The 27,524-nt window shown below is 43.2% G+C and overlaps 1 protein-coding gene across 1 annotated transcript in view; it reads left to right on the top strand.

Annotated features, from left to right (window-relative positions):
- IPO11 (importin 11) overlaps window positions 1-27,524 on the top strand; it is a 494,099-nt gene that overhangs the window by 8,182 nt on the left and 458,393 nt on the right. Inside the window, exon 3 of the mRNA XM_056541414.1 lies at window positions 8,434-8,534. Coding sequence (XP_056397389.1) covers window positions 8,434-8,534 — 101 coding nt within the window. The remainder of the gene's footprint in view (window positions 1-8,433; window positions 8,535-27,524) is intronic.

Below are 27,524 nucleotides of genomic sequence, written 5' to 3'. Positions count from 1 at the left end.
TGGGTCTGTATGTGGAAATTTGAAAGCATTATGGCTTTTAGAAGACGAAGGGGAAAAAACAAAAGTGCAAAAAAAAAAAAAAGTCCTTAAGGGGTTAATAAATGTTTGAAAGCTTGTTGGCACAGGGAGTAGTCAGCCATTTAGGATTGAGCTCTTCCAACCAAACTTGTTAAAGCTGGGAGTATTATTTTAATATATAGGATTTTAGATGCAGTTTTTAAAACTAAAGTCAGGAAACTAAAGTCACAAACTGATCATACATGGAGGACATTTAAAGGGAAAAATTAGACTTCTCCTCTATTTAAAGGGGACCGTTCATCACTCTTATGATGCCTGAACCACAAGTCCAGAGTGGGATGGTCCAGAGTTACTTTAACCCTCCCTGCACACCTTTAATTGATAAATCCTTAGGCTCTGTTTACATGTTCAGGTTGTTTATTCACATCCAGAACTGAATTTGAAATCAGGAGAAGCCTCTGTTTTCCTTTTATATTTTTCCCCTATTTTAGATCTGTTCCTGGCTTTGTATGCAATAATTGCAATGAAAAGCTGAATGTGTGAACACACGCTTACTTGTTATCAAGAGAGACAGGAGAGAGCACAGAGGAGTGCTATCAGACAGGAGAGAGCACAGAGGAGTGCTATCAGACAGGAGAGAGCACAGAGGAGTGCTATCAGACAGGAGAGAGCACAGAGGAGTGCTATCAGACAGGAGAGAGCACAGAGGAGTGCTATCAGACAGGAGAGAGCACAGAGGAGTGCTATCAGACAGGAGAGAGCACAGAGGAGTGCTATCAGACAGGAGAGAGCACAGAGGAGTGCTATCAGACAGGAGAGAGCACAGAGGAGTGCTATCAGACAGGAGAGAGCACAGAGGAGTGCTATCAGACAGGAGAGAGCACAGAGGAATGCTATCAGACAGGGGAGAGCACAGAGGAGTGCTATCAGACAGGAGAGAGCACAGAGGAGTGCTATCAGACAGGAGAGAGCACAGAGGAGTGCTATCAGACAGGAGAGAGCACAGAGGAGTCCTATCAGACAGGAGAGAGCACAGAGGAGTCCTATCAGACAGGAGAGAGCATAGAGGTGTCCTATCAGACAGGAGAGAGCATAGAGGAGTACTATCAGACAGGAGAGAGCACAGAGGAGTCCTATCAGACAGGAGAGAGCATAGAGGAGTCCTATCAGACAGGAGAGAGCATAGAGGAGTACTAGCCCACCCTCCCTGGACCTTGTCCATGCCTGTGCTTCAGGTTGGACAAAGCCATGATTTTATAAACCATAATTTCTATAAAAAATGAAATCATATTTTCCTATGAAGTATTTTAGAAAGGTTAGTGTTTTGTCAAGATGTACAACATATAAAAAGGTTTTGTATCTGACAGTGCCCATTTAAAGGGAACCAAGAAGTTGATACCATATATAACTCTTGGCAACGTGTTATATATGGTAAAATCTTTATCTTCACCATCCCCGGGGGACATTTTTGCCCCCAGGGATGGTGAGGATATGAACTTATAAAGTTTCCCTGGCTGCCCTGAAAGTAGTTCTCTGGTTGAGGAGCTATACTTACTAGGTCCCGTCACTCCAGCCGTAGTGACGCCCCCTCGGCTTGATTGACAGTCACAGGCTTTCAATCACGCCCAGGAGGCGTCACTACGACCGGTGTAACGGGCCCTGGTAAATGTAGATTCCTGCCCAGGGAAGTGCTATCTGGGCGGCCAAAAAAACTTCATATCCTCACCATCTGTGGGGGCCAAAACCTCCTCAAGGGATGGTGAAGATAAAGATTTTACCATATATAATGCGTTGCCTAGTGTTATGTATGGTAAAATCTATTGCTTGGTTCCCTTTTAAATCATTTATTTCCTCTGGATTCCAAAATTGTATCTAAAAACTTGAATATAAGAACATACTGTTTAATGCAGCAGCAATTCTGATAACATTTCAGTAACAATTGGCAATAAGACAACTGTGAAATTCTCCACTGTAATATCTATTGGATGGAATAGCTACTAGTTGGAAGCCCCTTCCATAATATGATGCTTGGTACAATGGTACAATAATATGTTCTATCACAAAGAATTGGAGATTTGACATTTGAAAAAAAAAAAGTTTTATAGTATTGCAATCTGACAATCTAATCTCCATTTCCAAGACACATGTGGAGATTTTAGCTTTCTATCCGTCTTTCTAATGGCTGCTCCGCTGTCACAAACTAGAAGGCTTGACGTGACAGGTCTTTTCCTGTTACACTAAATGGGTTAATAAAGTCTCCTGTTTATAGATTTTTGTATCTCCTGTGCATTTCTTTATGTCCGCCTCATCCGCTGAGATTTCCGCCTTTCACTTGACTTTCAGCTAGCCGCGCTTGGTTCATTTATCTTATTTGGAATTGACAGGCCTTTCTTCTGCTGTCAGCGGCATTGTCACACTTTATCTATGTCCAAGTCGCAATTTTTTTTGATGTTTTTACACATTCTGTTTTCCTGCCCACTAGATTGTTCTTTTCTCCATACTTCACCTATATTTAAATGTATTCCTTGTTCGAATTTTGTTTTACATTCTGTCTATGAACCCTTCCTGTTATTGGCCATGGACCACTCACTGGTATAGTCTGCTTTTTAAATTGTACTTTGTTGGAAAAAGTTTTCTTGGCTCTTCAGTTGACAATCTATCATTAAGTTAGGTCATAGATGTGTGATCAGTGAGGGCCTGACTGCTGGGACCCCCACCAATAAGCAGAAGAAATGCGCAGTGGTCTTTTCTACTAGTGTGACTGTTCTGCAGCTCAGATTTACTTACTTGAATGGTTTAAAGGGATACTCCACTAGCCAGCGTTTGGAAGTAATTGTTCAGAATGCTGTTTTCACGCTGCGGGGGATGGCCACGCCCTCATGACATCACGACCACGCCCCCTCAATGCAAGTCTATGGGAGGGGGCGTGACTGCCGTCACGCCCCCTCCCATAGACTTGCATTGAGGGGGCGTGACCGTGATGTCACAAGGGGCATTTAAAGTACCCCTTTAAAGTTCCAGCGATCACACATTAATGGTCAGTCCTTTTACGTACATTTGGGCACATCTTACTCGTAGATGAGTTTAAAGTATAATTAACAAAATTATGTAAGTAATTGGAAGTATAACATTACAAGAAGCAATGGCAAGAAGACAACACTGCGGTTTCCTCTGTGCACCCACTACGGTTCAGCCACGTCCACAATCATCTAGTACAACATGGCCACCTTAGTGTCCCCGTCATTATAAAAAAACCTTTGACACAGAGACACGTCAAAAGTTTTGATCCTCTGGGTTTTCAGTGTTCAGACCCAGATTTGATCTCTAAGCTCATGCAAGTGCTGTCAAACCACAGGTGGTGCTTGCGCAGTCATGTATTCTTCTTTCAACAGAAAGGATTAAAGGGGTTATCCAGGAAAAAACTTTTTTTTATATATCAACTGGCTCCAGAAAGTTAAACAGATTTGTAAATTACTTCTATTAAAAAGTCTTAATCCTTTCAGTACTTATGAGCTTCTGAAGTTAAGGTTGTTCTTTTCTGTCTAAGTGCTCTCTGATGACACGTGTCTCGGGAAACGCCCAGTTGAAAAGCAAATCCCCATAGCAAACCTCTTCTAAACTGGGCGTTTCCCAAGACAGGTGTCATCAGAGAGCACTTAGACAGAAAAGAACAACCTTAAAGGGGTACTCCGCCCCTAGACATCTTATCCCCTATCCAAAGGATAGGGGATAAGATGTCAGATCGCCGGGGTCCCGCTGCTGGGGACCCCGGGGATCGCCGCTGCAGCACCCCGCTATCATTACTGCGCAGAGCGAGATCGCTCTGCACGTAATGACGGGCGATACAGGGGCCGGAGCATCGTTACGTTACGTCACGGCTCCGCCCCCGTCAATACAAGTCTATGGGAGGGGGCATGGCGGTCGTCACGCCCCCTGCCATAGACTTGCATTAAGGGGACGGGCCATGATGTCATGAGGGGCGGAGCCATGACGTCGCGCTGCTCTGGCCCCTGTATCGCCCGTCATTACGCACAGAGCGAACTCGCTCTGTGCAGTAATGATGGCGGGGTGCCAGGGGCGGATAAGATGCCAGGGGCGGAGTACCCCTTTAACTTCAGAAGCTCATAAGTACTGAAAGGATTAAGATTTTTTAATTTTTTAAATAACTTTCTGGAGCCAGTTGATATATATATATATATATATATATATATATATATATATATATATATATATATATATCTCTATCTCTAAGGTTTTTCCTGGAATACCCCTTTAAAGAAGACAGCCTAGATGAACTGAGCTGCAATACTGCACACAAACTGAGGAAAAGGGTGGCACTGTTTCGGCATTTTTTTTCCTTTCTAATCCTGGATAATCCTTGTAGCCATATCAGACATGCAAGTAATTGGAGAACCTACAAACTCCATGCAATCGTCTTTGCCAGATTGAACACACGGCCTCGGTGTCGCAGCTCCGAGCGCCACTCTTCTCATTCCGATCAGGAACCTCTGAATTGGCAATATGCACTTCTCACCAAGTGAAATCATCCTTTGTGGACATTGTAGATGGATGTGTTCACTGGGACATTAAGCACTGAACCTCCGTATCCTGACACTTTGTTAATGACCTCTATAAAATTGTCTTGTGACTGATCTAATAGTGCCGGGATCACGGCCTAGACAAGTTTATTGTGTCTGTGTGCCGCTAATGTGGGGAATAAAAATTCAGACTGGGATTTAATTTTCAGCTTTAAACACAAAAGATAAATGCAATTTCTGTTACCAGACAAGTGTACGCTGGGCGCCGCGCCTCTGTTATTCTCAGGGCTCGTCCAGTAACATTCACTTAAAATGCAAATAGCCGACTGTTATTTTTGATTATAGCACTTGTCTGGCCGTCCTGGAGATTCCGATATGTAATCAGCGCACAGGCAATTTCTAAGATATATGGAATTGTACCTTGTAAATTGAAACTTATTTTGCTGCTCCTTTTTAGTCATTTTGCAGTATGGATGATGTGACGCCTCCTCTTTGTCGTGCCAGATCTTTTAGAAGCCTACTCTTTTTAGGGTAGATGTATGAAGACTGGGACATGATCCTCTAGTCTCAAAGCGGTAGGAAGGAGTAGAAAAGAAACCCTTGAGTACCGGCGCTGCGACTTAAAGCATGAAGACAATAACGTCCAGGGTGAAGTAAAAAGATCCTTAGCAGGACCGTTTTATTAAACAAATCAAAGGCAATGGATTACACGTTTCGGGAGGAGCCCTCCCTTCCTCAGATCAGGGTCTCTCCTGGGTTGATTCCTGCTACCCACTGGCTGAGCAGCGATGCACCATTGTAGGTACCCCTCTAAATAGGGGTTACATGCCTGTTATTTCCACATTGAGGTGAGCGGCCATCTATAAGCACCGTGGGGACATCCCCCATTCCTCACACCTCCCACGTATATACCGGGGTAATACACAAGGCGCTGCTTGTCAGTCCTTTTTTTCGTTTCTTTTTTCTAGTCTCAAAGGGATTGTCCAGTATTAGAAAAATGCTTCTTTTTTTTTTTCAGAAACCGCACCACTCCTGTAGTCAGGGACTTAGTTGCAGTACTACACACAACCCGTAGTCAGGAGTGGTTCTGTTCTCACAAATATAAAGCATAATTTTCCTAATACTGGACAACCCCTTTACAGGAATTCTGTCATCAGTGTCACCTGCAGTAACTTGTCTGTACCAGACAGGTAGTACAGGTGACACTGATGATAACCGTATCTACCTAATCTCGTTCTGTGGTCTGGTTCTCCCGCTATCTTTTTTCCTTTTTTGTTTTTGTTTCGGGGCCAACTTGGAGCATGAGCTGAGCTTCCTGACATCACCACTACTGCTTCTCAGTCGGGTCCCGAAGCTAGCAAACAGCAGCGGTGACGTCAGGAAGCTCTGTCCATGCCCCAAGTCAGCCCCAGGACAGAAGAAAAAGGAGGAATATCGAGGAGAACAGGAGCACGGAACGGAATCAGGTAAGTATGGTTGTCATCAGTGTCGCCAGTATTACCTGTCTGTACCGACAGGTTAGTGCAGGTAACACAGGTGACAGATTTTCTCTAAGCTGAAGCTCATTGGTCAAGCAAGAGGGGCCAAATGTGTCTGATGTGTGCCTCTTAACCCCTTAAAGGGGTACTACCGTGCTGACAACTTATCCCCTATCTAAAGGATAGGTGATAAGTTGCCTGATTGCGCAGGGTCCCACCGCTGGGGACCCCCGCGCACTCGCACGCAGCACCCCGCTCACCCCAGTCTGATTACTGCCGATCACGTGGCCGGAATTTCGTGATGTCACGGCTCTGCCCCTCATGTGACATCACTCTCCGCCCCCTCAATGTAAGTCTATGGCAGGGGGAGAGACAGCCGTCTCTCCCCTGCCATAGACTTGCATTGAGGGGACGGAGTGTGACGTCACACGGGGGCGGAGCTGTGACGTCACGATCACTGGCCCCGTCATCAGACCCGGAGCGGATGTTCGCTCTGGGGCCTGATGAGAGCAGGGTGCTGCATGCGAGATCAGGGGGGTCCCCAACGGCGGGACCCTGCGCGATCAGGCAACTTATCCCCTATCCTTTAGATAGGGGATAAGTTGTCAGCACGGTAGTACCCCTTTAACAACCTTGATTTTTTTTGTTTTTTATCTTTTCCTCCTTGCTCTCCATGAGCCCTAACTTTTTTTTATTTTTCCAATGTATGAGAGAGTGTTGATTGCAGGACCAATTGTAAGTTTTAATAAAATGTAATACAAGACTAAAAACATTATTTTTGTTGTGAAATAAGAAAATAAATTGTGCCACAATTTTTTTCATAGTTAGTCATAGTTTTTTACATATTTATTTTTTATTTATATTCCCTAACTACTCTTAACACCCCTCCTGTCCTTTAAATTTTTTTGCCGAGCTTTAAAAAGCTCTGTATCATACCTTTCCTCTTGCTCACATTGTGTGAGCTCCCGGCAGGAGAAAGTGGGCGTTCCCCAGCATTCGCAACATCACTGAAGCCTGTGAGAGCTGTGCCTCGCCATTTCCCACATTCACTTCCTGCCAGGCCGGGAGGAGACCGAACTAACTATTTGACTTGCGCAGTGAACAGAACAGAGTCACCTAATCACATTAAAAACATTTAAAGGTTTAGAATTTTAACAGCAAGTAAATAACAAAGTGTCTTATAATTGCGTAAGGAACAAAATATTAAACGTTTAGTTTGGCGACAGGTACTCTTTAGTCATTGCAGTGCTAAAAAATGTATATAGTTTTTATGTTTTACTACTTAAAAAAAATAATATTATTTTACATCGTCAAGTTCTGTCGAATTAACTTTTTTTTTTAATTTTTAAAGCTATGCAGTTAGAATTTTATTTCTTTATACAAAGGGTCTTCTAGTTACATGCACGTTTTCATTTTTTGCAATGTTTTATAAATGAAGTTATGCTAAAATGTGACCTTGTATATAAGGAGATGTATGAGATGTCTAGCGACATAGGACCTTGTCATGTGATGCATATCTAATACAAGTTACAATATTAATAGGTTCCAGGACAACCATTGTATGTTGAAATCATTGAATGTTGAGTCCATAACTCTATGGAAACCTGGTAATTGGTTCTGAAGCCTCAAAATGTCATCCAAAAATAGGAAAAAGTTAAAATTAAAGAAAAATAAATAGATAACTAATATAGATGAAGCAAATCCTTACATATAAAAGTAATAAAGATCTGCTGTGAGCTGTAAATCACTGTCTGTTTCAGTGTTTCCCAACCAGGGTGCCTCCAGCTGTTGTAAAACTACAACTCCCAGCATGCCCGGACAGCCGTTGGCTGTCCGGGCATACTGGGAGTTGTAGTTTTGCAACAGCTGGAGGCACCCTGGTTGGGAAACAATGGTTTATGTAGAGGACAGGAGCTTCTTCAGGGTCCTATACAGTACACACAGTGTCCCAAATGGAGCCGCCCTTACTTGGTGTCCAAAAGGAGCAGCTAACCCTGGCACAGGTAAGGAGTAGTACAGAACTTGTAGTTCCTCCCTGTACTGTAGGGGGCGCTACCAGACATCAGTCAGTGCATGCACTTCAGTAATAGAGGTGATTTACCAGTGAATGTCCATTCTGATTGGTCAGTTCCTGCAGTTGTGACACGTTTCACTGATCTGGACTGTCCGTACATTGTATGTTGAGTCTGGTTTCAAGTTACCATGGTCCAGAAAAGACCATTGTATGTTGAAACTATTGTATGTTGAGGCCATTGTAAGTTGAGGGATCGCTGTAGTTTATCTGTGTGTCTCCTTTAGTGTAAGTCTGCACTGTATAACTATTAGACAGTATTAGTAAATCTGTTTTTACTTTTTCTTGCGCTTATAGAATATCATTTTCTCCATGTTTTCGCCTGCAGAATATTTTCACAAATCATTCCCTGGACGTGAATGTGCGGTGGCTGGCTGTGCTCTACTTTAAGAATGGGATTGATCGCTACTGGAGAAGGGTGGCTCCAAAGTAAGTTACCGTACATTGTTCTATACATCTTATGATGATTCTGACAGCCGTCCACGTTCTTTCATCTTCATTAGTCCATAAGAGTCTGATTTGTCCCATGTTGTACCTTTCATGTTGTACCCCTTCAATCATTGTAAGGTTTTTAACTTATACTTACTGGATACAAAACTAATATCAATTATTCATTTGGATCTGTTTTAGTATGTTTTAGTGCAAAGACCAAAGCCTGTCCTCATTCTCACTGCCTCATGCATAATGCAAGCTCTGATTTATTTATCTCCGCCAATTTTGTAGTGGGAAGACAAATTCTTCTATATTTTAAGATGACTGATTTGGAATCGCGCCACAATGTGATGTTATATAAATATGTAACAGACTCAAGAATACAACACATATGAAAATATTGTGGAGTTATGGCACATAATAATAATAGATAATACAACAAAAACTGAAACGCCTATTCACTGACCAGTGTTATCTTAAAGGGGTACGCCGCAGCTCAGCGTTTGGAACAAACCGTTCCGAACACTGGAGCCGGCGATGGGAGCTTGTGACCTCATAGCCCCGCCCCCTCATGACGTCAAGCCCCGCCACCTCAATGCAAGTCTATGGGAAGGGCACGACAGCCGTCACGCCTCCTCCCACAGACTTGCATTGAGAAGGTGGGGCGTGACGCCATGAGGGGGCGGGGCTATGATGTCACAAGCTCCCGGCTCCAGTGTTCGGAACAGTTTGTTCCAAACGCTGAGCTGCGGAGTACCCCTTTAATGTTTATAGTGCTCAGTAATAGCCCATGGACACTACGGAAATTAATTCTGAGCAGAATTATGGACATTAAGCTCTGTCCCGCTGACTGCAGTGCATTTCCAGGCAGATTCCACATGTTTGCTCTTTTGGCAGAATCTGGATCCCCCTCTGAAGTTCCACTTAAGAACTTCTGAAATGTGCACAGAGCAGCAGAATCCCAATGAAAACAATGGGAGGCTGCTGCAAGCAGAATTGGCTGCAGTGTGACTGACAGCTCTGCTCTGGAAGTACATATTGTGTTCTATCTGGGTCTGTGTATGAAGATCTCATTGTTCACAATCAGAACCATTAAAAAAGAAAAATCACAAATGGACACATTTTTGTCTGTGAAAATGATGCTTTACAGTTCTGATGGCAGTGTTCAGCCTGAAATACCCGTGCTTATATTTATTTCTGTATCTGACACACCCTTTTGACAAGGGGAATGGTAACACCCAGTTGTCAATTTATTAATACAACTCAAAGAGTAAGGGTCTATTCACATTCTATTCCGCCTCAAATTAAAGCCCATAGATTTCTGTGTGATTCCGTACTCCCATTCACACTTCTGAATTTCCGCAAGCGGAATCACACAGAAATCTATGGGGCTTTCCTTTGAGGCGGAATTCTGCCATGTGAATAGACCCTAATAGAGGAATCCCACAACACAGAGCTACAAGAAAATATGTTTCAGAGTTGATATTTCTGAAGGTGACAGGTCGTCTTTACTGCACTGCAGCAGTATTGACCCATTAAATCACTTCAAATAAGAATGGTTTAGGACTGCCCCATGCACCAGGTGCATCCAGGCAGAAAGTAAATGGACAGGTGACCCTGCATGAATGAATTGATACTTTTCCATAAATACTGTGAATTGTTGCATTTGGTGTCAGAACAGAACCATTGTAGTAAATATACTGTAGCAGTTTGGTTCTTGAGTGAGACCATTAGGACCTTGCAGTATGAATGTGTTAAAGGGCTTAGTCAACCTTTAAAGGGGTACTCCAGTGCTCCAGTGTTCTGAACATTTTGTTCGGAACGCTCAGGGCCAGAGGCAGTGATCGCGACGTCACGGACACGCTCCCTCGTGGTGTCACGCCACGCCCCACCATTCATATCTATGGAAGGGGCGTGGCGTGACATCACAAAGGTGTGTGGTCGTGATGTCACGATCACTGCCACAGGAACCCAACATTTGTTTAGAACGCCGGGTGCAGCGGGAGATTGCGGGGGACCCCCGCAATCAGACACCTTATGCCCTATCCTTTGGATAGGGAATAGAAGTCTAGCAGCGGAGTACCCCTTTAAAGTTGATGGCCAATCCCTAGGGTAGGTTATTACTTTTGATTGGTAGGGGTTGATCTCCCAGCACCCATACCAATGAGCTGTTTGAAGTTGTTGCGGAGCTCATGGTAGTGCTGCAGCCTCTTCAGTGTTTACATCGGCTGCAGGCTAATTTGTATGTGTATTGATAACAGTGGTGCAAGGTACTGTGACATTGTCTCTTTCAGGTCAGTAAGACAATTCTGTAATACTTAACACTGTGACTACAGTAAGTACACCACCTGCAAATCAGCTTGCAGCCTTTTAGGCGCAGATTCAACAACCTGTTAAAACAGTTGACTGTTTGGGTTGCCAGGAGTCAGACCCCCACCAATCTGATATTGATGGCCTATCCTGAGTATAGCCCCTTTATTACATGCAGTGATCTCACTATGTGCATGAGCATGAAAGCTGAATTGCTGCAGGATTGTTAGTTAATGTGCATGCAAACAACCTGAGTCTACAGCCACCTACAGAGAGAAAGGCTCAAGGAGAGTAGGTCTTAAGACGGCCATATACTTATGATGTTTGTCAGCTAAGTTATGGCTGCCTGGACATGCTGAGTTGTAGTTTTTGCAACAGCTGGAGGCACCCTGCTTGGGAAACAGTGCATGAGATGGTTAAAGGAGTACTCCTCTCCTAGACATCTTATCCCCTATCCAAAGAATAGGGGATAAGATGTCTGATCGCGGGGGTCTCATCGCTGGGGACCCCTGCAATCTCTCCTGCGGCGGGACCCTTCGCAATCAGACATCTTATACCCTATCCTTTGGATAGGCGATAAGATGTCTAGGGGAGGAGTACCCTTTTAACCAGTCCTTCAGAAAGTGGTGGGTTTGGTTATGTTGCCATGCACACAAGATAGCTGTCAGTCTTAAAGGAGAACTGTAGTGCAATATAGCTGGGGCCCCCTTTGATCTCCTGTATGGGGCCGCGGCTGTCTGCAGGAAGCGCCATGTCATCCCCAGCAGGAAGCCGTGGCAGACACGCCCCTCCATGTATCTCTATGCGTCATGCGGGGACGGAACGCCCTCTTCCAGCAGACTGCCGTGGCCCCATACAGAAGATCACAGGGGGGGTCCCAGCAGTCGGACCCCCACCATCTATAACTATTTCTATCTATTTCGGATAGGTGATAAGTTATATTGCACCACAGTTATCCTGATTTTGTGCAGTCAGCAGTTGTATCCTTCCCTAAACATCCTTGACTTAGCGTAGTGCGCATACTTACTGACAGGTAGGAGAAAATAATGTATGGACAGGTACTTTTACATCACCCAAAATCCTAAATCGACCAAAATAAAGGGTAAAATATCACGTGATGAAGAAAAGTGCTGCAATGTTCAGATACACTGCTAAACCAGCTGACATAAAGAGGGATTATATTGGATCTCCTTTCTATGTAGGAGGACACAGACATATTTGGAACCAGTAGATGTTACTATAGATTTGCTATCTTATATCCTGGATACATCAGAGCATTCGATTCTTTTACGCTCTTTCTGAATGACATTGAGACCAGTTGCATTTAAAATCTGTGGTAATTTAGCACCATTACTTAAGTTGCTCCAAGTCCCTGGATGCACCAATCCTTTCCCTTGTACAATAGCAAGTCAGACACTGTGATCAATACTGGAAGTCAGTGAGTGAGAGAAGAGAAGAAGCTTTGCTTTTTTTGCAGGTTAAAAGGGAATGGATTTGGTTAAAAATGCAAGTCTTAAAGGAAGTAAAATGAAAGAGCTCAAACTGGGCTTAAATCCTCAAATAAAGCAATGAATGAAGGATTTCATGCAGATTCTTGTCTGCAATGCAGGAAAATTCATATACCTGTAGAATAAAACTCTAATTCTTGTGGATTCTGCGCTGAAAAGCCATGTATTTGGGGCTAATACTCATGGGGATCCCTTGCACATGTGGGCGACAGTCTTGGAGCTCTGCGGTGCATCCCCTTGTACACACTGGTGTAAGGCCTTGTCCACTCCCTCTTTTTATGACTGCATTCTGTCCGCCTGTAGTATGACCAGAATATGGAACCAACGGAATTCTATGGAGCTTTTCACTCATCCATATTTATACCCTACTGTAGTTGTACATACATTATGTATTTTTCAATACACAGCGTCAATATGGCATCTGTGGTATGAATACTTACTACGCTGCTCAAAAAAATAAAGGGAAAACTAAGATAACACATCCTAGATCTGAATGAATCGTATGAAATACTTTCGTCTTTACATAGTTGAATGTGCTGACAGCAAAATCACCAAAAAACCCGTGGAGGTCTGGATATGGAGTCACACTCAAAATCAAAGTGGAAAACCACACTACAGGCTGATCCAACTTTGATGTAATGTCCTTAAAACAAGTCAAAATGAGGTTCAGTAGTGTGTGTGTGGCCTCCACGTGCCCGTATGACCTCCCTACAACGCCTGGGCATGCTCCTGATGAGGTGGCAGATGGTCTCCTGAGGGATGTTCTCCCAGACCTGGACTGAAGTATCCGCCAACTCCTGGACAGTCTGTGGTGCAACGTGGCATTGGTGGATGGAGCGAGACATGATGTCCCAGATGTGCTCAATCGGATTCAGTACTGGGGAATGGGTGGCCAGGCCATAGCATCAATGCCTTCCTCTTGCAGGACTGACTCACTCCAGCCACATGAGGTCTAGCATTGTCTTGCATTCGAAGGAACCCAGGGCAAACTGTACCAGTATATGGTCTCACAAGGGGTGTGAGGATCTCATCAGGCTACCTCTGGCCCCCCAAAGAAATGCCACCCCACACTATTACTGACCCACCGCCAAACTGGCCATGCTGGAGGATGTTGCAGGCAGCAGAACATTCTCCACGGTGTCTTCAGACTCTGTCACGTCTGTCACATGTACTCAGTGTGAACCTGCTTTCATCTGTGAAGAGCTTAGGGTGCCAGTGGGGAATTTGCCAATCTTGGTGTTCTCTGGCAAATGCCAAATGTCCTGTATGGTGTTGGGCTGTAAGCACAACCCCCACCTGTGGACGTCAAGCCCTCATACCACCCACATGGAGTCTGTTTCTTACCGTTTGAGTGAACACATGCACATTTGTGGCCTGCTGGGGGTCAGTTTGCAGGGCTCTGGCAGTGCTCCTCCTGCTCCTCCTTGCACAAAGGCGGAGGTAGCGGTCCTGCTGCTGGGTTGTTGCCCTCCTACAGCCCAAAAAAGGAGAAAGGAATTTCAAGAGGAATATTAGTAAACAAATGGTATCTTTATTGTAAAAAAACATACATAAATAAATTGTGTAAGACAACACAAGGACATCTAAAAACAATTAAAAAGCTCATAAAGCGAGCAAAGCACAACATGGGAAGGGGCCATGAACCCCCTTTCACCAATCCTGTCCTGCAATATATTATGTATAGTTAGGCTGCTACTCCAAATTGCATACAGTGCATACAATAAGGTAAATAACAATACAATAATGAATACATAAAGTGCACTAAAGAAAAGGTAAACATAAGGCAAATAAGAGGTAGCAATCCACAAACGGAGGAGCAGCTGGATGAGAAGATGCAGGACAGGATGACCAGGAACTCCATGCGTTCTGTCACTCCATGGTGACTTCCTCAGGGATGTTGTGGTCAGGGGTGCCCTCCGACAGCCTTCTCCACATCTCCTGATGTAGTGTCCTGTCTCCTGGTAGGGCCTCCATGCTCTGGACACTATGCTGACCGACGCAGCAAACCTTCTTGCCACATCTTGCATTGATGTGCCATCCTGGATGAGCTGCACTACCTGAGGCACTTGTGCGGGTTGTTGACTCCATCTCATGCTACCAATAGAGTGAAAGCACCGCCAGCATTCTAAAGTGACCAAAACATCAGCCAGAAATCATGGAAACTGAGAAGTGGTCACCACCTGCAGAACCACTCCTTTATTTCAGTGTCTTGCTAACTGCCTTTAATTTCCACCGGTTGTCTTTTCAATTTGCACAACAGCATGTGAAATTGATTGTCAATCAGTGTTGCTTCCTGAGTGGACAGTGTGATTTCACAGAAGTGTGATTGACTTGGAGTTACATTGTGTTGTTTAAATGTTCCCTTTATTTTTTTGAGCAGTGTACATATGTTCTTTATTATTTGACTTTCCAACAACGAATACACATTTTAACTTTATACATATGAACCTTTTATTTTTATCCCTATTCATTCCATTTATACTAAAATATTTTTTATATAATATACAGTCATGGCCGTAAATGTTGGCACGCCTGAAATTTTTCTAGAAAATGAAGCATTTCTCACAGAAAAGGATTGCAGTAACACATATTTTGCTATACAAATGTTTATTCCCTTTGTGTGTAATGGAACTAACCCAAAAGAGGGAGTAAAAAAAGCAAATTGAAAATGTCACACCAAACTACAAAAATGGGCTGGACAAAATTATTGGCACCCTTTCAAAATTGTGGAAAAATAAGATTGTTTCAAGTATGTGATGCTCCTTTAAACTCACCTGGGGCAAGTAACAGGTGTGGGCAATATAAAAATCACACCTGAAAGCAGATAAAAAGGAGAGAAGTTCACTTAGTCTTTGCATTGTGTGTCTGTGTGTGCCACACTAAGCATGGACAAAGAAAAGAGGAGAGGAGAATTGTCTGAGGATTTGAGAACCAAAATTGTGAAACAATCTCAAGGTTACAAGTCCATCTCCAGAGATCTAGATTTGCCTTTGTCCACATTGCGCAACATTATCAAGAAGTTTGCAACCCATAGCACTGTAGCTAATCTCTATAAACGGAAAAGCAAAATCTATGAAAAGTGTCAACGCAGGATAGTCCAGATGGTGTATAAGCAGCCCCAAACAAGTTCCAAAGATATTCAAGCTGTCCTGCAGGCTCAGGGAGCATCAGTGTCAGCGCGAACTTTCTATCAACATTTAAATTAAATGAAACTATGGCAGGAGACCCAGGAGGACCCCACTGCTGACACAGACATATAAAAGCAAGACTACATTTTTCCAAAATGAACTTGAGTAAGCCAAAATCCTTCTGAGAAAACATCTTGTGGATAGATGAGACCAAGATAGAGCTTTTTGGTAAAGCACATAATTCTACTGTTTACCGAAAACGGAATGAGGCCTACAAAGAAAAGAACACAGTACCTACAGTGAAATATGGTGGAGGTCCAATGATGTTTTGGGTTGTTTTGCTGCCTCTGGCACTGGGTGCCTTGAATGTGTGCAAGACTTCATGATATCTGAGGATTACCAATGGATTTTGGGTCGCACTGTACAGCCCAGTGTCAGAAAGCTGGGTTTGTGTCCGAGATCTTTGGTCTTCCAGCAGGACAATGACACCAAACATATCGTCAAAAAGCACCCAGAAATGGATTGCAACAAAGCGCTGGAGTGTTCTGAAGTGGCAGCAATGAGTCCAGATCTAAATTCCATTGAACATCTGTGGAGAGATCTTAAAGGGGTACTCCGGTGGGGAAACCTTTTTTTTTTTTTTAACCAACTGGTGACAGAAAGTTAAACAGACTTGTAAATTATTTCCATAAAAAAATCTTAATCCTTCCAGTATTTATTAGCTGCTGAATACTACTGAGTAAATTATTTTCTTTTTGGAACACATAGCTCTCTGCTGAATCACGAGCACAGTGCTCTCTGCTGACATCTCTGTCCATTTTAGCAACTGTCCAGAGCAGCACATGTTTGCTATGGGGATTTTCTCGAACTCTGGATATTTCTTTAAATGGATAGAGATTTCAGCAGGAAGCACTGTACTTGTGATGCCAGCAGAGAGCTCTGTGTTAAAAATAAAAGAATTTCCTCTGTAGTATTCAGCAGCTAATAAGTACTGGAAGGATTAAGATTTTTTAATAGAAGTAATTTACAAATCTGTTAACTTTCTGGCACCAGTTGATTAACAAGACAAAAACAAAAAAAAAGTTTTCCATTGCTGTTGGGAAAAGGTGCCCTTCCAATAAGAGGACCTGGAGTAGTTTGCATAGGAAGAGTTGTCCAACATTCCGGCTGAGAGGTGTAAGAAGCTTATTGATGGTTATAGGAAGCGACTGATTTCAGGTATTTTTTCCAAAGGGTGTGCAACCAAATATTATATTATAAAGTTATAATATTATATTATAAAGTTATGGGTGGCAATAATTTTGTCCAGCCCATTTTTGGAGTTTGGTGTGACATTATGTCCAATTAGCTTTTTTTTCCCTCCCTTTTTTGGTTTAGTTTTAATACTCACAAAGGGAATAAACATGTGTATAGCAAACCATGTGTTACTGCAATCCTTTTCTGTGAGAAATACTTCATTTTCTAGAAGCATTTCAGGGGTGCCAACATTTACGGCTATGACTGTGTGTGTATAATATATATAATGTAATTTAAGTACTTTGAGAAGGGAAGTACAAATCCATTTGGACTTCCATCTATCAGCAAGCGCAGAGAGTGACCTACAAAAAGGTATTTTCAAAGCTGACAACCAAATTGTAGCCCTCCAGATGTTGCAAAACTTAAACTCCAAGCATGCCGAGACTGTCCAGGCATGCTGAGAGTTGTAGTTCAGCAACATCCGGTCCTTCAGATGTTGCCAAACTTCAATTTCCAGCATACCTGGGCAATCTGGGCATGCTTGGAGTTGAAGCTTTGCAACATCTGGAGGGTTACTGTTTGGAAACCACTACACAGTAGTCTCCAAACTATTCTCCACCAGTTGTTGCATAACTACAACTTCCAACATGTCCTTCGGCTGTCTGGGCATGCTGGGAGTTGTAGTTTTGCATCGACTGGAGGCACACTGGTTGGGAAACATTGTCTGTTTCCTAACTCAGTATTTCCCAATCAGTGTGCCTCCAGCTGTTGCAAAACTTTAACTCCTAGCATGTACTGACAGACCATTCAGCTGGAGGCACACTGGTTGCGAAACATTGAGTTAAGTAACAAACTCTGTATTTTGCAACCAGTGTGTCTCCAACTGTTGCATAACTACAACCCCCAGCATGCATGGACAGCCAAAGGGCATTCACATGGGTACATTCACACGTACGGGGGTTTACAGTGAGTTTCTCGCTGCAAGTTTTAGATGCAGCAAATTTTCCACTACAGCTCAAAACACCTATACTAAAAACACTATACTACACCTGAACAAAATAAAGGGTAAACCACTACATATACCCCTACACAGTTACCCCTCCCCCTAATAAAAATGAAAAACATTTCATACAACAGTGTTTCCAAAACGGAGCCTCCAGCTGTTGCAAAACAACAACTCCCAGTATTGCCGGACAGCCATTGACTGTCCAGGCATGCTGGGAGTTTTGCATCAGCTGGAGGCACCCTGTTAGGGGTGTTCTACTCCAGTGATTCCTAATGTCCACCCCTATGCAAAGTAGCCCTGTCGTATTTCAAGGCACCAGTTTAAGGCCACATATGGGATATTTCCATACTCGTGAGAAATTGCCTAACAAATTTTGGGGGGCTTTTACTTCTTATGAAAAGGTAAAGTTGGGGTCTACTCCAGCATGTTATCATAAAAAAAATATATAATTTATTTTTTTACACTAACTTACTGGTGTTTCCCTATACTTTTCATTTTCACAAGAGGTAGTGCGAAAATACCCCATATGTGGACTTAAAATGCTCTGCGGACACACAACACGGCACAGGAGTGAGAGCGTGCCATGTACATTTCAGGTGTTTTGCACAGGGGTGGCTGATTGTTATAGCATTACTAACACAAACACAAAAAAAAAAACACCCACTTTTGACAGATTTTTGGGACAATGGTCTGTGAAAATGAAAAATTTTATTTTTATATTAAAGTCCGTCAAATGCCAGTGGGGTGTAAATGCTCACTGCACCACTTTTTACATTCCATGAGGGGTTTAGTTTCCAAAATGGGGTCACATGTGGGGGGGGAGTCCACTGTTCTGGTAGCATAGGGGCTTTGTAAACGCACATGGCCCCCGACTTCCATTCCAAACAAATTCTCTTTCCAAAAGCTCAATGGCGCTCCTTCTCTTCTGAGCATTGTAGTGCGCCCGCAGAACACTTTACATCCACACATGGGGTATTTCCATACTCAGAAGAAATGGGTGTTACAAATTATGGGGGGCATTTTCTCCTATAACCTCTTGTACTGCATTTTAGTGGGAAAAAAAATATTTACACTTCCGACTTTAACGAAAAGTCGTCAAACACCTGTGTGGTGTTAAGGCTCACTGGACCCCTTGTTACGTGCCTTGAGGGATGTAGTTTCCAAAATAGTATGCCATGTGGTGTTTTTTTTTTGCCGTTATGGAACCATAGGGGCTTCCTAAATGTGACATGCCCCCTAAAAAACATTCCAGCAAAATTCACTCTCCAAAATCCCATTGTCACTCCTTTGCTTCTGAGCCCTCTAGTGCACCCACAGAGCACTTTACATCCACATATGAGGTATTTTCTTACTTGAGAGAAATTTGGTTACACATTTTGGGGGGGCTTTTTCTCCTTTTACCCCTTGTAAAAATTCAAAAACTGGGTCTACAAACACATGTTAGTGTAAAAATTGAGATTTTCAATTTTCTCCTTCACTTTGCTGCTATTCCTGTGAAACACCTAAAGGGTTAACAAACATTCTGAATATAATTTTGAATACTTTGAGGGGTGCAGTTTCTATAATGGGATCATTTATGGGATATTTCTAATATGAAGGTCCTTCAAATCCCCTTCAAAACTGAACTGGTCCCTGAAAAATTCCGATTTAGAACATTTTGTGAAAAATTTGAAATTTGCTGCAGAATTTTGAAGCCCCCTGATGTCTTCCAAAAGTAAAAACATGTCAACTTTATGATGCCAACATAAAGTAGACATATTGTATATGTGAATCAATATGTAATTTATTTGGTATGTTCGAGCTTCAATGTTAGAAAAATGCAACATTTTCTAACTTTTCATGACATTTTTTGTAATTTTTCACCATAGTCTACTTCACTATGATGAAGTAGAATATGTCACGAAAAAACAATCTCAGAATCAAATTCATAAGTAAAAGCATCCCAGAGTTATTAATGCTTAAAGTCACAGTGGTCAGATGTGCAAAAAATGCCCAGGTCCTTTGGGGCAGCATTGTCTTGGTCAAACTTGCAGATGTTAAATTTATAGAGCCTTTAATAATTTTAAGTATGGAATTAGATTGTCTCTTACAAAGGTATAGCTGCCTGGAAATGTATTCCTTCCTTTCATCCTCACATTTTTTCAAGAGCTGGGAATGATTAGTTTCAAAATGTCTATTTATATTCCACGTTCTGCTTACTACCGTTTCAGTACATAGAACGCAAAATGATCTGCCATTTTGGTCCATGTCTTTTGAAAGGGTCGGCCACTGCTACTACCACTTCCTTTACTTAACCTTAGTTTTGAATTTTTTGGGTTCTCAATCGGGGGGGCAGTGACAGAAGATAGAATTATAGATAGCTTGTTAGCCCTGCAGGCAATTAGGGGTTAACTAGCTTAACTAACCACAAGATGGCGCACGTAACTGTCTTTTAGGAAATGGCAGGGCTGAAAAGCAGAAATATGGGTTAATAAGGATGCACAACAGTAATTGTGGTGAATTGGAGTCTGAACTATGCAGCAAGATGGCGTTCCTTATGTAAATTAAGTTTCTGCCGCTATTTCTATTAGCGGGAAATGGCACCCATAGCACAGGCCCTCACTTCTCCCAGCCTCTTCCTCACTTTTCTCCGTAATGATGGTGAATTCATTACTGAGATAAGAAATCCACGACACCCCAGAACAGTAGATTGGATAATGGTTGCTGATCATGGCGATCACAGGACCCCCAGAGATTCGTCCCCCATGGCATTCTGCTGCTCCCTGCTCTGACGGCTGAAGTGAGGTCAAAGATCCCCTAATGGCTTAACCGGAAGTCCCAGAACTAGACGCTCTGTGATGGGGTTCTGTTTTTTTGTCCTACAGACCTCCGGCACAGAGTGTCTACACTACACTACGGCATGCGGCCGCGTGTCATCAAAAATGGCTTCGCGTGTCATCGGTTCGCCATCACTGATTTAGAGGCTTGCTGTAGGAAAACAGATCTTTAGCACAGATATAATATAAAAATTTTACTTGCAATGGAACAATTTAGGAAATAAATCTAAATGGTGACCAAAGATGGAAGTTGTCTTTGCTTTTGTGGCAAAACTTCTTAAAGTAACTTGACGGTAGTTCCATTGTTTCTTTCTTCTGGCTCTGATTAGTTTTTTTATTGTCTTTCTTTTGCTTTTTCAGCACTTGTAATGTGAAGTGACACAATGGCATTATTTTACATTTCAGCTGTTGAACTTTATACCATCTGAAGCCAGTGTAGCGGTGCAGGCCTGTCATCAAAGACTTTCAATAATCCTTGCTGAGACAGGGCATTAATCATGAGCCGAGTATCCCGCTGACTCAGTCAGAAATGATCCTCACTTCCCTAAATTCCCCACATAGTAATTTCTGTATTAAGGATGTGTCAAGCTGAGCTTTAAAGAGATAACGTTTTGCAGAAGCCACTAAATAGATAATTTATTTCACACGACAGTCGCTGTGTTTGAAAGCACAAAAGTTCTGTCACTTCACGCTGGTTGCCTGTTTACTGAGGACGTTGTGTGCTCATTTTGAGTTGCCTAAGCATTTTGTTTCTTTGCTGTAGAGTTTTTTTTTTTGTTTGTTTAATCATGTTCATTGAGTTTACTGTAATAAATTAGCTGCCAGAAAGCAACAGATGCAAAATTTCACCCAGAACACATAGTCAGTAGAGACTGTGCAGTGTGCTCCTAATACTATATGAGCAGTACCATGAGTCAGTAGAGACTGTGCAGTGTGCTCCTAATACTATGTGAGCAGTACCATGAGTCAGTAGAGACTGTGCAGTGTGCTCCTAATACTATGTCAGCAGTACCATGAGTCAGTAGAGACTGTGCAGTGTGCTCCTAATACTATGTGAGCAGTACCATGAGTCAGTAGAGACTGTGCAGTGTGCTCCTAATACTATATGAGCAGTACCATGAGTCAGTAGAGACTGTGCAGTGTGCTCCTAATATGAGCAGTACCATGAGTCAGTAGAGACTGTGCAGTGTGCTCCTAATACTATGTGAGCAGTACCATGAGTCAGTAGAGACTGTGCAGTGTGCTCCTAATACTATGTCAGCAGTACCATGAGTCAGTAGAGACTGTGCAGTGTGCTCCTAATACTATGTGAGCAGTACCATGAGTCAGTAGAGACTGTGCAGTGTGCTCCTAATACTATATGAGCAGTACCATGAGTCAGTAGAGACTGTGCAGTGTGCTCCTAATATGAGCAGTACCATGAGTCAGTAGAGACTGTGCAGTGTGCTCCTAATACTATGTCAGCAGTACCATGAGTCAGTAGAGACTGTGCAGTGTGCTCCTAATACTATGTCAGCAGTACCATGAGTCAGTAGAGACTGTGCAGTGTGCTCCTAATACTATGTGAGCAGTACCATGAGTCAGTAGAGACTGTGCAGTGTGCTCCTAATACTATGTCAGCAGTACCATGAGTCAGTAGAGACTGTGCATTGTGCTCCTAATATTATATGAGTAGTACCATGAGTCAGTAGAGACTGTGCAGTGTGCTCCTAATACTACATGAGCAGTACCATGAGTCAGTAGAGACTGTGCAGTGTGCTCCTAATACTATATGAGCAGTACCATGAGTCAGTAGAGACTGTGCAGTGTGCTCCTAATATGAGCAGTACCATGAGTCAGTAGAGACTGTGCAGTGTGCTCCTAATACTATATGAGCAGTACCATGAGTCAGTAGAGACTGTGCAGTGTGCTCCTAATACTATGTCAGCAGTACCATGAGTCAGTAGAGACTGTGCAGTGTGCTCCTAATACTATATGAGCAGTACCATGAGTCAGTAGAGACTGTGCAGTGTGCTCCTAATACTATATGAGCAGTACCATGAGTCAGTAGAGACTGTGCAGTGTGCTCCTAATATGAGCAGTACCATGAGTCAGTAGAGACTGTGCAGTGTGCTCCTAATACTATATGAGCAGTACCATGAGTCAGTAGAGACTGTGCAGTGTGCTGCTAATACTATATGAGTAGTACCATGAGTCAGTAGAGACTGTGCAGTATGCTCATATATATGATCAGAACCATGAATCGGTAGAGACTGTGTAGTGGGCAGTGGACTGTGTAGTGGGCACTTAAATTATGAGCACCATAAACAGATTTGTAAATTGCTTCTATTAAAAATTTTTTATCCTTCCAGTACATTTTACGGGCTGTATACTACAGAGGAGATGCTTTTCTTTTTGGATTTCTCTGATGTCACGACCACGGTGCTCTCTGCTGACCTCTGCTGTCCATTTTAGGAACTGTCCGGAGTAGCATATGTTTGCTATGGGGATTTTCTCCTGCTCTGGACAGTTCCCAAAATGGACAGGAGAGGTCAGCAGAGAGCACTGTGGTTGTGACATCAGAGAAATCCAAAAAGAAAAGCATTTCTTCTGTAGTATATAGCCCCTTAAAAGTACTTGAAGAATTAATATTTTTTAATAGAAGTAATTTATAAATCTGTTTAACTTTCTGGGACCAGTTGATTAAAAAAAAAAAAAAAAAAAAAAATTCCACAGGAGTACCTCTTTAATATTATATGATGAGTACCAAGAGTCAGTAGAGACTGTTCAATGATGAGTACCATGAGTCAGTAGAGACTGTGCAGTGAAGCGGACAGCAATGCGATTGGGATCTCATGGGTCACACAGGATCTGATATAAAACGTGCGGGAGCGGGTCGTTCTTTAATCTTGAACCGGCGGAGTGGGCTGTCACAGAACATAAGTACCGTAGGTCCCACAAAAAGTGGATGAAATGGCACAAGGAGTATTGAAATTGTACAGGGGGAAATGCCCCTTTAAAGCTGAAACGCTGCACTTGTGTCAGACATTGATGGCTTTGTATCATGTCCATTGTGGTGGAGTACAGAAGCGACATTGTGGAAAGTTTTTCCTGGACACTATATAGTACGGTAGTTATAGTGTGAATGGATCACCCAGGAGAATACAATCCTGTACAGTTTTCCAACATTTAATAGATTCTCTTACAACGTGTCCAGACGTTAATGCCGGATAAACCAAGTGTAATTTCTCATGTATCGCTTTAACAAAAACTTGTTGGCAGTTCTCCGGCACAGAGAGTGATGGGTTTAGCTGTTAGACTAAAACCTTGCTGAATTTGGGCCTTTTATAGGCAGCAAGCACTCTTGTTGAGATTTGTTGTAGGGACACAAACATCATTTCTTGCATTCCCTATTCGGTCGCAACATAATTTTAGAACCAGTTTGTGGGCTGCTTTGGGTGTCCCGTTTCGTCTATTTTTATTTATTTATTTATCAGCATTGAAGATTTCATACTGGGGCTGCAACAAAAGATTATTTGCTCAAGCGATTCATTGCTGAATCTGGGGGAAAACGGCAAAATGACCAAAAAAACTTTACTTTAAAAAATATGTACAGTAGGCATATAAAAACAAGTGAACAAGGCTTTTATGTTTTCTCCGCCCCCCCCCCCCATTATTACTTGGCACAGCGTTTCCCAATTAGGGTGCCTCCAGCTGTTGCAAAACTACAACTCCCAGCATGCCCGGCCCGGGCATGCTGAGGTTTGTAGTTTTGCAACAGCTGAAGGCACCCTGGTTTGGAAACACTGACTTAGCATTTAAAGCAAAACGGTCACCTCTGTACAAGGTACCATCAGTAATGCATAATGCGATCTGGGGCTGCATTCACACTGCAGTTGGAGCATACGGAAGCCGGCTGGGGGAGGGGAAAACCGTGTGCTCCCGTACCCCTGCTGGACCGACCCCTGCTGGCCTGTATCCGGTTTTGTGACCGGACCTAAAACCGCAGTAAACTACAATTTTAGGTCCGGTCACAAAACCGGATACAGGGCAAAAATGAGCTGACCGGAGTCACTGTTTGACTCATTAAAGTCAATGGAGTTTGGTACTGGTCCGGCTTGGTTATGGGAGCGCATGGTTTTCTCCTCCCCCTGCCGGATTCGGCAGCCGTACGCTCCAGCCGCAGTGTGAATGCAGCCTAAGAGAAGGTCCTTTTCCTTACTTTGCCTGCTGTTTGTGAAGGTATATTCCTGCCGTCTTGAAAAGCTGGTGAACAGTTGGAGGGGCTGGCTGACTCTTGCAGCGGTACCCCTTTTTCCCCACCCTAACATGGAGCCCTGTGTGTCAATCATGCGGGACCAGCAAAGTAAGGAAAAGGACCTTCTCTTAGATCGCACTATGCCCTAACTGATGGTGCCTGCACTTCTGTACCACGTATGGAGGTGAGGGCACTACTGCGCTCCCGCCCCCTTCGCCCCAGTGGCTGGCTCCCAGCAGGGAATATAAGGTTACTGTGTGGTGATTTCATATTCTGTAGCGGGAGCTCTGATTGGTCTGCACCGTTTGACAAATCAGAGCTTCCCAGTGGAAAATATGACATTACAGCACTGTAACTCCATATGCCCGCGGCGGGGGAGCAGACTGAGTGCAGTGCCACCCCCAGGAGTACAGTGCTGACCACAAAATGGGTTACATATGTCTTAACGCCATCGTTAACGCCAACTGACATTTGTAACTCGTATTTTTCTTAACGAATCGGAGCTCAATAAATTGATGAATTGTTGACAACACATCTTGTTTATCGATTTTTATCGGTAATATGGATAAATCATTGCAGCCCCATTTTATACAGCATAATAAGTGCATGGAACTTCAAGGTAATATGTAGCCCCAATCTTGTTGACCCTTATCTACAAGATAATGGAGTTCTCGATCCTCCTTCATGTGCTCAAGAAAGTGCAAAAGAAAAATGATTTAAAGGACATCTGCAATGCTGAGCAAAAAAACTTTTTTTTACCTCATTTAATAGGTCTTTGAAAGACCTTTCCAACGATGTCTCCCCCATCAAAATTGGCCCAGCCGTTCTCCCGTTATCATCACACGAATTATGGAGGAGAAGTGAAAGAAAAACTACATCTCCCATCATGCCTTGTGCTTACTTCCTGTAAGCTGCTGCCCTCCCCCTGTTCTATCCCCCGAGCAAATTGTTATATTGTAATGTCCACATCTCCCTTCCCTATGCATACACCCTCCCCTTCTGCTCATCTCCCCCTCCCCATGCTGCTCCTGTCCAGTGATGAAGCAGCTGCCTCCGTGCTCACTGTAGTGTGGGCTCTGGAGAGGGGATAGTGAAAGGAAAAATGGTAAAAAAAAAAACCATAATTGTTTGTCTATAAAACTGTCCTGATAGGGGTCCCTCCATCTTTTTCACAACTACAACTCCAAGCATGCCCAGTTATTTTATATGCTGTTCGGGCATGCTGGGAATTCCAGTGGTGCCTCCAGCTGTTGCAAGACTACAAATCCCAGCATGCCCTGTCAGCTTTCTGCTGTTTGAGTGTATAAAGGAGTTGTAGTTCACCAACACCTCTACTGTATCAGGAGACTCCTGGGAGTTGTAGTTCACCAACACCTCTTTTGTATCTCTGTAGTCTCCTGGGAGTTGTAGTTCATACACCAGTGTTTCCCAACCAGGGTGCCTCCAGATGTTGCAAAACTACTACTCCCAGCATTCCCTGGTTGGGAAACACTGGCATACACACACACATAGCAGGGACTACAACTCCCAGCATGTGTCATTCAGTAGTCCCCCCCCCCCCTCACACACAGAATCAGTATGATATTTATTCCCTGTAGTCTATACACCACCAGCCCCTGCAGTGTCATATGTCTCCTTCACACACACGTCCTCCCCTCCCCGCTCAGTGGTTTGCTCTGTGTTTTCCCCCATGAAAACTTGAAACCTCCCCGTGATAAGTGAGGTCCTATGTAGACAGAGCAGGGGAGGGGGGAGGAGCTGTGGACGTCCTCATTCTCCCCCTGCTTCAATCTTACAGATAGGGGCGTTTCTGAGGATGAGCCTATGGCTGCCTCACAAAGCACCCGCTCATGCATATGCATAAGGAGGGAGGACCTGACAGAGGCTAGGGGGAGCACAAACACTGCTGGGAGGAAGAGATCTCCGTCCCCAAGATGGCGGCTGCAATGTAATGAATAGGGGACGGACGCAGGACTACTGGGCTATGCTGGCAACTCTAATATCTCAGAAACGGCTGCATATAGGTAAATAGAACTAATTGACTGAATTGTATAACTTTTGTTTGGGGAACATTTGGGCAGGGATTTTTGACCACTACAGTTGTCCTTTAAGAGGGTAACGTAAAGGAGAAACTAGAAGAGGCTTATTTTTTCGGCACAATGTTTTGTGCTGGCTCTCTTGATAGGTACATCAGGGTAGCATTATTTATTAAGCTGGTAGCTTCTTGCAGATTGACAGTGACCCACATTTAACGTCAAGACGTCTATTGAAGAAAGTTAGCAAGTCATTAGATGTTAAGATAAGAAGGGAAGAAAGGAACACTTGCAAAAGCTGAGACGTTAGATATGTCTGGACAGAAGCTCTAAAAGCCATTTGATGTAGTTGTCAATCCTTGTTCTTCTGATACTTCACAAACCAGAGGAAAGTGAACAAGATGCATCTGAACAGACGGGAGATTCTCTTCCCTCCCTGGATTTTTTAGCGTCCCCTGCTTCGCTTCTGATGTAACGTCAGTGGCGGCTTGTTCGTATGCCTACCTTGTCTTGTATTGGCAGTTCAGACAATAGATTTGTTGTGTTGTGTTCCTGTCCCATGTGTTCTCTCGGTGTAAGAACATTCTTTGATCCTTCATCCTTTTTTTGTAGATTTTGACTAATTAAAAAAAGAAGAGCGGAGGATATAATGGAATATATGACTATATATACCGTTATATAGTTCACACATTATACTTGTTTCTATTACTAGG

Source organism: Hyla sarda, chromosome 1, assembly GCF_029499605.1.
Source record: "Hyla sarda isolate aHylSar1 chromosome 1, aHylSar1.hap1, whole genome shotgun sequence".
Lineage (NCBI taxonomy): Eukaryota > Metazoa > Chordata > Amphibia > Anura > Hylidae > Hyla > Hyla sarda.
The sequence above is the reverse complement of the archived record's forward strand: the minus strand, read 5'-3'. Positions and strand labels throughout refer to the sequence as shown.